At 38.7% G+C, this 14423-nt stretch overlaps 1 protein-coding gene across 1 annotated transcript; it reads right to left on the bottom strand.

Moving 5' to 3' along the window:
• Nucleotides 1-12878: 12878 nt before the first annotated feature.
• LOC126803631 (histidinol dehydrogenase, chloroplastic-like) lies at nucleotides 12879-13568 on the bottom strand. Its single transcript, XM_050531406.1, has 3 exons — nucleotides 13493-13568; nucleotides 13323-13392; nucleotides 12879-13004 (listed from the first exon to the last, which is right to left on the bottom strand). The coding sequence occupies exons 1-3, from the start codon at nucleotides 13537-13539 to the stop codon at nucleotides 12879-12881; spliced, it is 243 nt and encodes an 80-aa protein (XP_050387363.1). The 5' UTR covers nucleotides 13540-13568.
• Between the last annotated feature and the right edge of the window lie 855 nt (nucleotides 13569-14423).

Raw genomic sequence — 14423 nt, 5'->3', positions numbered from 1 at the left:
GACACGTGTACAAATAAAATGTGATTTATTGAATATCAAGCGCGGGGTTACAATCTTTGTGAAGTCCTCTGATTCTATCTCCGTATATGACTTGGCTCAAGGGTGACGTGCACTTGATCTTGAGAATTTGAGTTTGATTTGATGAAGAACGAGCGATTTGGCCGCTTGATGATTCTTCGTGGACTTGAGTTTGGATTTGGATTTGATGAATAATGAGCGATTTGGTAGCTTGATGATTCTTCGTGAATTTGGGAGACTTCGGGATTTCTCGAGAGTGATATTGCTCTCTTCTTCTTCTCCAATGTAAAAATCCCCCATCTTTTTATTTGAAAGGGGTATTTATAGTGTCAACAATATTCTATTTATAGAATATTTTAATGATACTAAAATAATAATATTTCTTTAGTTGTATAATTAAATCAATATATATTTTCTGATTAGTTTAAATAATCAAGATTCAAATAATTGATTTAATTATAACCGTAAATAAATTTATTAATTTAATTAAATGCCCAATTACCATTTCGATCGTCAATGACATTTAGTTTCCAATTAAAGTCGGAATCACGTAGCTTTGATTACGATCATCCGTTTATGTGCTGACGCGAATTTTATTCGGGTCCGTACTGACTTTGTTGACTTTTAGGCCACGTGTGCAATTTTGTCGGGTTTTTGGTCGATTTAATCATTTAATGAAAATGATCTACTTCATTAAATTTCTTGTATCTACAAATGCCCCCACTTCAAGTCGTGCTGCAGACATGTCGTCGTCACGTGCCAAAAGCGCAGCTTGAAGTATGTACTTTAATTTGGAGAATTTTGTGGAGCTAGCTTCCGGGACTCCGCAAATTTTGTAGTAATATTCCTTATGACTTCCGAGATTTAGTTCGTCACAAAGGGAAATTACTGATTTTCCCGTCGATTTATTTGATTTGGTGTTGATTTGGCATGATTTGAGTATTTATTGATGATCATAGACAATTCATCTATAGTATTTATTGCTCAACAGTGTTGGCTTTTCTTTCTTCTGCCTGCATTAATGAGCTGCATTTATTGCTCAACAGTGTAGGCTTTTTTTTTCTTCTGCCTGCATTAATGAGCTGCATGCTTGTCTGCTTGAGCATGCTTTTGCATTCTCCCATGAACTTCTATTTAATCACCTGTCATCTTCTAGTTCAACATAAGCTGTTTAATTTTCATCTTCCTCTTCAACTTGGAGTTCTTCCGTTCTGCCACTCCAGCAACAGAAGTCCATGGATGCAAGGTAGTTTTCTGTTTCCCTTTTTTTTTTTTGCCTGTAGCTTCTCAGCAAAATTCATGCATTTCAACAATCAATATGCATAAATTTTGAATTTTGATCCATTCAATCCAGAAAACTAACAACAAGACTTCAGAACAGGTATCAAGAATAATGGAATCAAGCAGAAGCAGCTTTTTCCATCGAAGCATGAAGAACAACACGGTTTCAAGAATTTCCAAAATCCAAAATCCTCAAATCTTCATTCAATCCAAGAACTAATTACACAGACTTATTTAGCACGAAGAGGAGAAGAAGAAAAGTACTGGAGTTGATCCAAACGGTGGCCGGAGAGGCGGTGGGAGACGCCGGAAAGAGCCGACTGTACCCCCCTTATTTCTCCTGTTTCCGGCGACGGCAAGGCCATCCAAGGCCGGAGGGAGGACGGCGACGGCGAGCTGGTGGTGATGCAGGTGGTGCACCGGCCGGAGGTGTAGGGGCAAGCCGGAGATCGGATTGAAAGAGGGCAAGAATTTCTGCAAATTTCTGGGTTCTTCTCGGGTAGAATGCCTTTTGTTTTAGTTGGTATGATCCTGTGCGGACATGCCCACAGGCTTAAGGTGTGACCCCGGCTGGTATGATCCTATGCGGGCTTGCCCGCAGGCTTAAGGTGCGACCTTTTTTTGACCTTGACTTTTGTTTGACTTTGACATTTTTTTTAATCCGAATTTTTTTTTTGAATCCGAATTTTTTTTTTAATTTGACCTCTCTTTTATTTTGGTAGGATTTTGACAACAATTCGAGTGCCGCGGTCAATCTAACCATTCGACTTCTTTCGAAACGCGTTGATCTCTGACGGATTTGAAGAACGTAAACGACCTAATCGCTTGACTGCTCTCAATAAAAGCGTTTTAGGCTTTACGCATCACATTCAGCATGGCGGCTTTCAAGAGTTTGAAGAAAGTAAACGACCTAATCGCTTGATTGCTCTCAATTCATAGACTTGATAGCACTCACTGAAAGCGTTTTAGGCTTTACGCATCACATTCACCATGACGGCCTTCAGAAGTTTTAAGGACGTAAACGACCTAATCGCTTGACTGCTCTCAATTCATAGACTTGACAGCACTCAATAAAAGCGTTTTAGGCTTTACGCATCACATTCACCACGGTGGCTTTCAAAAGTTTGAAGAACGTAAACGATCTAATCGCTTGACTGCTCTCAATTCATAGACTTGACAGCACTCACTGAAAGCGTTTTAGGCTTTACGCATCACATTCAGCATGACGGCTTTCAGAAGTTTCAAGGACGAGACAATCACTATCCTTGACAATGTTGAAGATGGGCAACATGATGGCACCACTTTAACCGTGTATCCCTCTCTTACTGGGCCATTCACTTTTAAAGCTTCATTCTATGGCAGCTCAACTCCCATCTTGCAGTGGACTTCCGCAGTGAAATAAGAATTTGTCTATCATTTGACGGACAAACCCTTATTTTTTATTTTGATGTGACTAAACTTAAGATAGTTATTCTCAAGCTGCCTACGTATCATTCTAAAGAAAGAATCAAGTCATCACGTAGTTCAAAGGGTTTTTTTTGGTGCCTTGTGCAGTTTAAGCTCATGCAGGCGTGGAGCGTTTTTTTTTCTTGTCTTATGCAGTTTAGGCTCATGCAGACTTGGAGCATTTTGTTTTTGTTTTTTTGTGTCTTATGCAGTTTAGGCTCGTACAGACTTGGAGCATTCTCTTTTTTTATTTTGTTTTTTTCTGTCTTGCAGTTTAGGCTCGTACAGACTTGGAGCATACTTTGACGTTTTCAAGCATGGTGCTTCTTCAAGAACTTGTCGTTGATGGGAGCGATCCTCAAACCGTCTTCCGCCACAATTTTGTAAACTCCATTGGTGTATACTTCTCTTACGACATAAGGACCATCCCACTTTGACTTGAAATTGAAGCCAGACTTGTGCGTCATAATGATAGGTCTTCGAACAACAAGAACTACATCATCAACTTGAAATGACTGTGGTCTAACACCTTTGTTGAAGGCGTGTGACATTCGAGCTTGGTAGCATTCCAGGTGTTGTTGTGCATCAAGCCTCTTCTCGTCCAAAGCTTCTAACTCTTGAAGGCGCAACTTGACATTTTCCTCATTTGTGAGACCTTCTTGCAAAGCGATTCTGAACGACAGAATTTCTTTCTCTAATGGTAATACGACTTCGACACCATAGACAAGAGAATAAGGTGTAGCATTTGTGGCTTCCCCCCGTCTTCAAGTTCTGGAAGAGCTTCGTCTACTTTAATTTTAAAATCTTCATGATCGTCTTCCTCTACGACATATGCTTCTGCCACCGTGATATGATAAGAGGATAATGTTATCCTCATCGCCATTACCGAGGTTGGTCTCTCCTTTTTGGCCAGTGAATATGATGGTATGTCGCTTCACTTTGTGTTGATCCGTGGAATTCACTTCCAACACACACTGCCTCCTCATGCGCTACGGGATAAGACTTCAGATTTCTTTGCTCTCCGCTTGACTACAAGTCGTTTTCTTCTTGCTTATTTATCATTCCTTATGTTCGCGCGCCTCCTTTATGAAATGGGACGATGCTTTTATTGGGTGAAAATAGAGTGGAACTGGCTCGAACGACCCGAATGTTACGGTAGTGCAACTAACTTCAGCAACGTCGTCAACGTCCAGCTCAATCCTCCCTGGCTTGGCGAGATTCATGATCAGATCCTTGAGAACAAAGAATTTCTCTATAGGGTGACTAACGAGGCGATGATATTTGCAATACTTCAGATCGTTGACTCGATGCATTTCTTCTGGACGCTTGCACTCCAGAAGATCTATTATCTTGTTTTCAAGCAGATCCTCTAACATGCCTGCCACATCAGAGTCTGGGAACGGGTACGTCTTTCGCTCCATCTCCTTCAACGTGCATTTACTCCTATCGTAGGTTAGAGGAGGTTCCACCGTATTGAACTCCTTCTTATCCCGCGTAGAGATATTAAATGGTGCAGTATTGATGACAATTGATTCTTTGGAAGGCTTCTTCACAACCTCGTCAAATCTGCTTCAGAAAACTTTATATGTTCGTTGGTCAACCAGGGACTTATTCTGTCCTTTATGACTTGCCAAGCTTAGCTCCATGTCGTGGGCTCGAGTAGCCAACTCTTCGAAAGAACGAGGCTTGATTCCTTGCAAGATGTATAGCAAATCAAAGTGCATGCCTTGGATGCACATTTCAACGGCTGACACCTCTGACAGACGGTCCTTGCAATCAAGGCTAAGTGAGCGCCATCTATTGATGTAACCGATCGTGGGTTCATCATTTCGTTGCTTCGTGTTAGTTAGCTCCATCATGCTCACCGTTCGCCTTGTACTATATAATCGATTAAGGAACTCGCGCTCCATTTGGTCCCAACTGTCAACATACTCCAGCTCTAAATCTGTATACCACTCGAATGCATTTCCCTTCAACGAGCGAACAAACTGCTTGACAAGGTGATCGCCTTCTGTCCCAGCGTTACTACAAGTCTCCGCAAAGTGGGCGATGTGTTGCTTTGAGTTCCCTTTACCTTCAAATTGTTGGAAATTTGGTGGTTGATACCCCCGCGGCATCCTTAAGTTGTCCATCCTCTTAGTGTAAGGTTTGGAGTAAGTGAGGGAGTCATGAGAAGGACCTCCATATTGAGCCCGAATTGAGTTGGTGATGATGTCATGCAATTGTTGGAGTGATAAGGAACCAAGCGATTCGTCATTGTTCTTGGACGTTTCTCCCTTTTCGTTTACTTTGCTCCTGTCAGGCGACCCCTTGGTGGAGTTCTCATCATCGTGATCTCCCAACTTGCTATAAAGCTCAGTGATTTGCACATCCTTTTCTTCAACTGTTTGGGTGAGCTTTTCAACCATCTCCAACAGATTGGAGAGTTGTTCCTCGATTGCGGATGCCTCCGTCACCAAGACCTGCACATTGTCAGAAGAGGACTCATGCGTCATAGAATGGAAGTTGTCGCCATCTTCTTTGGGACTTCCATGGTATGATGCCGTGCTTGATTCGTCATCAGAGAAAACGTCTTCCAGGATAGGGCCATCACCATGAACGGATAGAGGAGATTGCTCATTTGACTCATTCTCCTTTGACACTTGCTTCTTCCTACTTTGAGAAGCATACTTTGTTGCTCCCAACCTCTCCAAGGTGATGACTGGTTGACGAGACTTACTAGCAAGTGCCATAAATTTCGTGGGTTGAGCTCTAGCCATGCTCAAGGTGACAAGGGCAATCGGTTCACTCTTTGATTTGGAGGATTATTGTTTGGACTTCTTGAACGGCTCGGCCTCTCCGCTTGACCTCGCAGTTGTGGACTTGGATTTCTTCGTTCGCACCGCTTGGTTATTCTTGGAAGCCATCGCACAAACGGATTTGAAGATTTCTTCGGAGAAGGAGATGAGAGGCCAAAAATGACCCACTGGGCGTGCCAATTTGTAGAACGAGAATCTAAAAACAAACAAGAATGCAGACACGTGTACAAATAAAATGTGATTTATTGAATATCAAGCGCGGGGTTACAATCTTTGTGAAGTCCTCTGATTCTATCTCCGTATATGACTTGGCTCAAGGGTGACGTGCACTTGATCTTGAGAATTTGAGTTTGATTTGATGAAGAACGAGCGATTTGGCCGCTTGATGATTCTTCGTGGACTTTAGTTTGGATTTGGATTTGATGAAGAACGAGCTATTTGGTAGCTTGATGATTCTTCGTGCATTTGGGAGACTTCGGGATTTCTCGAGAGTGATATTGCTCTCTTCTTCTTCTCCAATGTAAAAATCCCCCCTCTTTTTATGTTGAAATGGGTATTTATAGTGTCAAGAATATTCTATTTATAGAATATTTTAATGAGACTAAAATAATAATATTTCTTTAGTTGTATAATTAAATCAATATGTATTTTCTGATTAATTTAAATAATCAAGATTCAAATAATTGATTTAATTATAACCGTAAAGAAATTTATTAATTTAATTAAATGCCCGATCATCATTTCGATAATCAATGACATTTAATTTCGAATTAAAGTCGGAATCACGTAGCTTTGATTACGATCATCTGTTTATGTGCTGACGCGAATTTTATTCGGGTTCGTACTGACTTTGTTGACTTTTAGGCCACGTGTGCAATTTTATCGGGTTCTTAGTCGATATAATCATTTAATGAAAATGATTTATTTTATTAAATTTCTTGTGTCTACGACATGATCCATATATAGATCTATTGCTTTCAAAATTTGATTCTTATATACATAAACGCACATCTGCCGCACTCATTCATTTCTCCCCCATTATGCATCCATGATTAAAGTTGACTAAAACTTAAACTGGCTAACAGCTTAAAAAAACTCATATTGTACTTTAATTTTGTGGCATGCACGCAGGTGGAATCAGTAGTTGTAGGAGTAAGGTATGCAAATATGGTCGGTGATCGCAAATCCTGGACGTCTTACTCGAATTCACTTTGCAAAACTCTGTATTGCCTTCAAAAGCTGTACAGCAATTTTCTGAATTGTCGAGGCCAAAGAGTTGCCTCAAATAAAGATAAGGAAATGCGCCGCACACAATTGTAGTTCGATTTAACATAAAGGAAACGTTCTGCAAAGAGCCAACGTGTCACATGGACATTGGGTTATAAAACTGGGTACCAATAACCTCGGTCAAAGGGTCTTCTGTTAAAAAAAGAAAAATAGAGCAGTGCCCACGTGACTTGGTTAACTGAAATGGGAAGGTCAGTGGTGAGTCGATTTCTTCTTCTTACTTGTCTCCAATTCCCAGAACAATACCTCTACAGCTCTACTAATTGAGCAGAGCAAAACCACCTAACTATCTATCATAAGAAAAGAGAATGATTATGCCCGTATTTCTCCCTCAATCCTAATGCAGACCCACTTCTACACCTACCCAACTCGATCGAGATTGGGCTTCTACTGGAATGAGTCTCCGTCACGAAGAAACCCAGAGATTTCCAAAGACGAAGAAGATGAAGTCGATAACGAAGTGTAGACACAAAAAATTTAATGAAGTAAATTATTTTTATTAAATGATTAAATCAATCAAAAACCTGACAAAATTACACACGTGGCCCAAAAGTTAACAAAGTTAGTACTGACCTGAATAAAATTCGCGTCAGCACATAAACGGATGATCGTAATTAAAGCTACGTGATTCCGACTTTAATTGAAAATGAAATGTCATTGATGATCGAAATGGTAATCGAGCTTTTGATTAAATTAATAAATTTATTTACGGTTATAATTAAATCAATTATTTGAATCTTGATTATTTAAATTAATCAGAAAATACATATTGATTTAATTATACAACTAAAGAAATATTATTATTTTAGTGTTATTAAAATATTCTATAAAATAGAATATTCTTGACACTATAAAGACTCATTTCAACATAAAAAAGAGGGATTTTTACATTGGAGAAGAAGAAGAGAGCAATATCACTCTCGAGAAATCCCGAAGTCTCCCAAATCCACGAAGAATCATCAAGCTACCAAATCGCTCGTTCTTCATCAAATCCAAACTCAAGTCCACGAAGAATCATCAAGCGGTCAAATCGCTCGTTCTTCATCAAATCAAATCCAAATCAAACTCAAATCCTCAAGATCAAGTGCATGTAACCCTTGAGCCAAATCACATACGGAGATAGAATCAGAGGAATTCACAAAGATTGTAACCCCGCGCTTGATATTCAATAAATTACATTTTATTTGTACACGTGTCTGCATTCTTATTTGTTTTCATATTCGCGTTGTACACGAAGAGCTTTGATGGACGATCTCGAGATTTAGAGGATGTGCTTAGGGTGGTTGATTTTTCCCGATGATTACTGGGGTGATTCGTGGGAATGGTTGTGCTCACCTTGAATAACTTTCGCATATTGATTTGAGTAATGGACTTTTAATTTTGTGAATGGAAATCAATGAAGGGAAGGGAGAGAGAGATTTCGTGGTGGTGCGCCTGCCGGAGTCGCAGACACGGCGGAGCTGGGATCGGAGTCTCTATTTTTGTCGAAGGAGAAGACAAAGAGAGGAAGAAGAGAAAATTAAAGAAAGGAAAAAAAGTAAAAAAAATGTAGGGCTGAGACAAAAAACAAGATTGACACCGTTTCTAAAAAATTGGGTTAGGCTCTTGGTGCGAAGTAGGCGTATTGTGACACACTCAATTTTCAATTTTGTAGGTTAGTGTGTGATAAAAGTGTGATAGAAATAGCTATATCCAACCCATAGGTTAGTGTGCCACAAAAATGCCCGAAATAACATCCCAACTTTCGGATTAGATACTTTTTACACACTTTTGTGACCCATTAACACACGTCCTCGCATATCAATATTGTTTAGTAAATATATACTAACAACTATCATTCACTACGTGTGTATTTTCATAAATACATATCAACATTATTTAATGAATATATAATTATATATTTATTTCACTATTTAAAAAAGAAAAACTATATTTTTATTTCTTGAAATAATATACTACAACACTAAACTCGATTTAAACTTGTATTTATTTAATGTAATATCTCTTTAAATATACAATACTACCAATATAAAACTAATAATTTTTAATGTGTTGTAGGAAAAATGGAATTGGTCTACTCATTTCATTGATAATCTCTTTTATATAAGGGATCAGAATTACAATAGAAGTAAATGGTAATTATAATGACAATTAATGCTACATAATTGTTTATTGACCTGTTACACTCGTTAATTGTAAACGTCATTAATAAAACCTTGGTCGAAGGGGAATAAAGCTTAACACACTTATTACATGTGAGAATAACATATATGTGTTAGACTCTCTCTGATGTTTGCACCTCCCTCTGTTCTTTACATTAATCATGAGAGCTTTGATATCTTTTGCATATTTATGCGTTTCATTGGTTGATGCGTATTTCTTTATGCATATCTAGTGACGATGTAGATAATGTACATTTTTCTGTATATGGACTGAATAAGCTTAAACCTTTAGGTACTGCTGTTGCATGGGCGCAAAGCTATATAAGGAATGAGAAATCAAATCCTACATATTATGTTAATTGCTTCACCATTATGCGTTGTAGCCGTGTAATTTGGCACGTAGGATATCTAGTTAAGCACAAGGATTGTAGATCCGGGTTGTTACGGGTGCTGAAACTGGGCGATCATGTGCCTCATAGCTTGTATTTCGATGTGTCAACTCAGTGGGACCTATACACAACAAATGTCAAGTTAAAGGGTCAACGGTGCGCCGACCTTTGACCTTCCGAAGCTTAAGTCAGTATTCGGAGCGGAATACAAGATCGGGAGTTAAGGACTTAGGAATACGTTACCATTTTTAGGAGATTTCTTGTGGGTCTTTATAGGCGCATTAGGATAAGTGCAATTCTCTATTCCTAATGTGGGAAAACATGCCTGAGCACTGTGAGTTTATTATTTTGGCGAGCTACTTTGGACGGCGCCTAAGCCGGAGATTATGTGGCAGGTCATGCCAGTTTGTCATCTCGCCGGGTTGGGTCCCCTCCCGTCTGTCTGGCGACTGAAATGAGAGGAGATTTTGTCGATAAATGTCATGTCAGGGAGACGTGTTAACACGAGGCAATCCTAGCGAGCTCAAGTATTTTAATTATTCGATGTTATAGATTGTAATTCCTTTTACAATGACCAACATGATGACATATCAACCAACACCATAAAGTATTCAAGGTATCCGCAAGTTGGTTTAATTAGCCCACATTATTTTCTTTGGGTTCAATGTTTGAACACAATGATAATACATGTATGTGTCATTTGTATAGGATGGTCTCAAACCTAATTACTTTAAAAGATAAGCTTTGACTTATTAGTTTGTCATAATGTAACCACAATCACTAGGCCAATTATGCCTTTAGGCTACATAAATGTTGTGTCGCCTGAGTGAATTCAAATATGTCGTTGTTGGCATAGGCTTATGCCCGCCATAATCAACGCAACTATCAGCACATTAAGACTAATAAATAACTCAGCATCGCAATACCAGCAGTGACCCAGTCGCACTAGTTATGCAATGGGCCGCCCCGCAGCCCAAACTGACTTACTACGCTATGACGGACGCACTGCGCACAAAGATAGAGTTCAAAGATGTCATACGCGTAAAGACTTACTACGCTATAACGAACGCACTGCGTTCAAAGATAGCGTTTAAAGACGTCATACGCGTAAAGAACTACGCTATGAAGGACGCATTGCGCTCAAAGATAGCGTTCTAAGACGTCCTACGCGTAAATATTTACTACGCTATGACGGACGCACTGCGCTCAAAGATAGCGTTTTAAGACGTCCTACGCGTAAATATTTACTACGCTCTGACGGACGCACTGCACACAAAGTTAGCGCCCAAAAGATGTCCTACGCGTAAAGATTTACTCCGTTATGACGGACGCACTGCGCACAAAGATAGCGTTTAAAGACGTCCTACGCGTAAAGACTTACTACGCTATGACGGACGCATTGCGCACAAAGATAGATTTCAAAGACGTCCTACGCGTAAAGAATTACCACGCTATGACGGACGCACTACGCTTAAAGACGTCCTACGCATAAAGATTTACTATGCTATGACGGACGCACTGCGCACAAAGATAGCGCCCAAAGACGTCATACGCGTAAAGATTTACTACGTTATAACAGACACACTGCGCTTAAAGATAACGCTCAAAGACGTCCTACGCGTAAATATTTACTACGTTATGACGGACGCACTACGCTCAAAGATAGCGTTCTAAGACGTCCTATGCGTAAAGATTTACTACGCTATGACAGACGCACTGCGCTCAAAGATAGCGCTGAAAGACGTCGTACGCGTAAAGATTTACTACATTATGACGGACGCACTGCGCTAAAAAATAAATAGCGTCTAGACGTCCTACACATAAAGACTTACTACGCTATGACAGGAACTACAATAGTGCCCAAAGACGTCCCACGCGTAAGGATTCACGACGCTATTATGGACGCACTACGCTCTCCAGACGTCTCACGCGTAAATATTACTACGCTACAACGGACGCACCAAGACCAACCAACACCCAAAGAGGCTCGACATAATTCATTACACCATCCGCAACTTGGCATTCCCTAACCGGGGAGTGGGGGGACTCCGAGGTGGGTCCGCGACACCCACCGCTGATTATGGCGAAATGCTTAATTTTAACTCCCAAATCAAGAAATTGCCTCCCTAGACTGGGAACTTGGGGGGACTTGTTGGTATAGGTTTATGCTCGCCATAATCAGCACAACTATCAGAACACTAATGCTAATAAATATCTCAGCATCGCAATACCAGCAGTGAGCCAGTCGGACTAGCTGTGCAGGGGCGGCCCAAACCGACTATGGACGCGCCCTCACGCGCATCTTAAAAAAGGCTCCAGAGAACCATCTATATTGGACTCTGTCCTACACCGAAAAATGAGTGAATGATCTACCTCAATTCAACTATAAAAGGTCAAACCCTTGACCTCGTAAGGTAAGTGTACTTAAGTACTCACTATTACTATGCATAAATTATTACCAACTTGACTTGAACATCAGAGAGTTGAAGACCACGCCGCTGTGGTCCCCAATTTAACGACTTGTTCTACTTGTGACAGGAAATGAACAAGGAGTACAACGTATGGCATCAACAAAGAGTGTAGCGTATTGCATCAGCACAATTCACTACGTTAACAATCGCTTAGTAACCTGTCGCCATTAGGACAATCAGCCGACATATATTAGCATCGCCTAAGATAATATCAGGGGACATATATGATAAAAAAAAAGTCATGTGTCGCCTAATACCCCTAACAACGACAGGCTACTAGGCGACATATATAGATTTTAACATTAGGCGACATAAGGTTATAGGTTACCTGATGCTCTTTTATGGCTGGTTAATAAGTCCTCTAGCAATATATAAATGTCTCTTAAATGAGTTACATATGACATATATTTGTCGTGGTTGTGTGTTTTAAACGACAAATAAACATTATTGAGTTGTAGATAAACATAAAATATGTCATTATAGTGTAACCATAGCGACATATAATGTCTCATGCAATTGAATTTGTTCATTTATATGTCGTGGAAAATATTGCATTAGATTGACGAATTCTTAAAAACAAGCTTGTGGAACATAGCAGAATTACCGACTTACATTAACAGAACTCTAAACAAAGTAATGCACTGTTTTACGTATTATACAATTGAGACAATCAAGTGTTAACACAAGAAAATGGAAAGCAAGTCAGTTCCTAAAAGTCAGGTCATTATCTCTCTAAAGAATATGAAGAAGGTATAGTTTGCAGCCTTACTCCAACAACCATAAAAAAATTTCCACTCAAAATGTTATCACCGGTCCTAATGCAAAAGAACACCTATAGGATGCATCTGCTCGAATAATTACAGAATCTTAAAACAAATCCAAATTAGAGAAGACATAACAAGGAAGCCAATGACAGAGCATGTTTCATTGGCAATGCATAGACTCAGAATGACCAAGTTAATTTTACAAGCACAGAAACCGGGACACTACAGAAAACTAAGCATGAATCCAACTATTGAAGTACCTCTAAACTTTCAAGAAACCACTTACAAGTGCCAGCATCAGAACAGTAGAAGGTAAAACTGCAGTTCCTCCTGGAACATAAAGACCTACAGAACCAATACTTCTTGCCACACACTTACATTTGATTCCCTGAAAGTTTAGAGGTACTTCAAAAATCCATGGGAGGACTTCAAATAAATGCTTAGAGAGAAAAATGTAAACTAAAACATTGCTTGATTTCATATTCTCAACAATTTTCTCATTTGACTTCGGAGCAAAATGCAATGCATATATATACCGTCATATGCCATGTCAAATGCTTCTTTAATTGAAAATCAAGCTGAAATGAGGAAACTATTAGTTTGACCAATTCAGAAATATATATTTCTCCATAGTTATATATGCAATCAAGAAATACTTAATAACCAATGATATCTTGTATCTAAAATCATGCCTACATTTATATACCTCTTGATCTGGAAGCTCAGATACTTCAACAACTATCTTATCCAATTTAACTTTGATCTTTGCAGTATAGCTGTATGATAAAATAGAATTAGATATTCAAGTCTAACACCTCTAAACTTTAAATATAAAACATAAATTCATTAGTAAAGCATAAATAGTTAAATACATACTCTCTAATAGCCGCATCACCGTTATTGCGAATATCATCTACAACCATACTGACGTGAACAAGTATAACATATCTAATTAATTAGTCGCTTCATGCAGTGGCGGATCCAGAATTGAATCATTGGGGATGCTTGAATTTAACTATAAAAAAATTGTGAAGATTCTCGAAGGTGCAAAATAATTAGTAAAAAATTGAATAAAAATAGATATATCTAGTTGGTGAAAGTAATGAGGCTTACTCTTCTAATACATATATACAAATAACATAAATTAACCAATCAAATATTTATATAGTACATCGCAATTCGCAATCTAGATTCATTTACAAGAGCATTATATTAGCGGTTCGAAAGGTTAAGAACCAACCAATGAAAACTGAATTAAAGATCGTGACTGATCAATAAAGTTTCGAAAAGATAAGAAATGAAAATAATTCAAATTTAGACTTGTAGACTAGATTTTTTTTAGAAGTGTAGATTAGACATTTCTTTGAAACCATGAAGAATTTTTTTTTTCGAATGCTTCGGTTGGGACTCAAAATATGTCAATTTAGTCTAATTGACACCTATAACTATTGAAAAAGAATATTCATATATATATATATATATATCAGACAAAATGATGTATATAATCATAATCTAACACAATTAATACACAATTGAATAGATTAGCGACGTAATAGCTAATAACATAGCTAGCATTTTAGAATAAGAGATATTTGATTGAAGACACGTTATTGAGGAAGATAAGAGTAAAGTATATAAGGAAAACAAATTAGTAGAGTTAGTATTTAGGGATGCTTTCACTAAGAACCCCAAAATCAAAAAATTTAAAACATAATATATATTTTTTCTTGTCTTGACCAATGGGAATGCTTGAGTCCCCCCTAAAGATGCCTAGATCCGCCCTGGCTTCATGCATTAACACACATTT

Source organism: Argentina anserina, chromosome 7, assembly GCF_933775445.1.
Source record: "Argentina anserina chromosome 7, drPotAnse1.1, whole genome shotgun sequence".
NCBI classification, from domain to species: Eukaryota; Viridiplantae; Streptophyta; class Magnoliopsida; order Rosales; family Rosaceae; genus Argentina; species Argentina anserina.
The sequence above is the reverse complement of the archived record's forward strand: the minus strand, read 5'-3'. Positions and strand labels throughout refer to the sequence as shown.

Coding starts and splice junctions, on each gene's coding strand:
- LOC126803631 (XM_050531406.1), bottom strand. CDS start 13,539: ATGGTTGTAGATGATATTCGCAATAACGGTGATGCGGCTATTAGAGA. Junction 13,393..13,492: donor GGTGATGCGGCTATTAGAGA/GTATGTATTTAA, acceptor TTTATCATACAG/CTATACTGCAAAGATCAAAG. Junction 13,005..13,322: donor CTGAGCTTCCAGATCAAGAG/GTATATAAATGT, acceptor CTAAACTTTCAG/GGAATCAAATGTAAGTGTGT.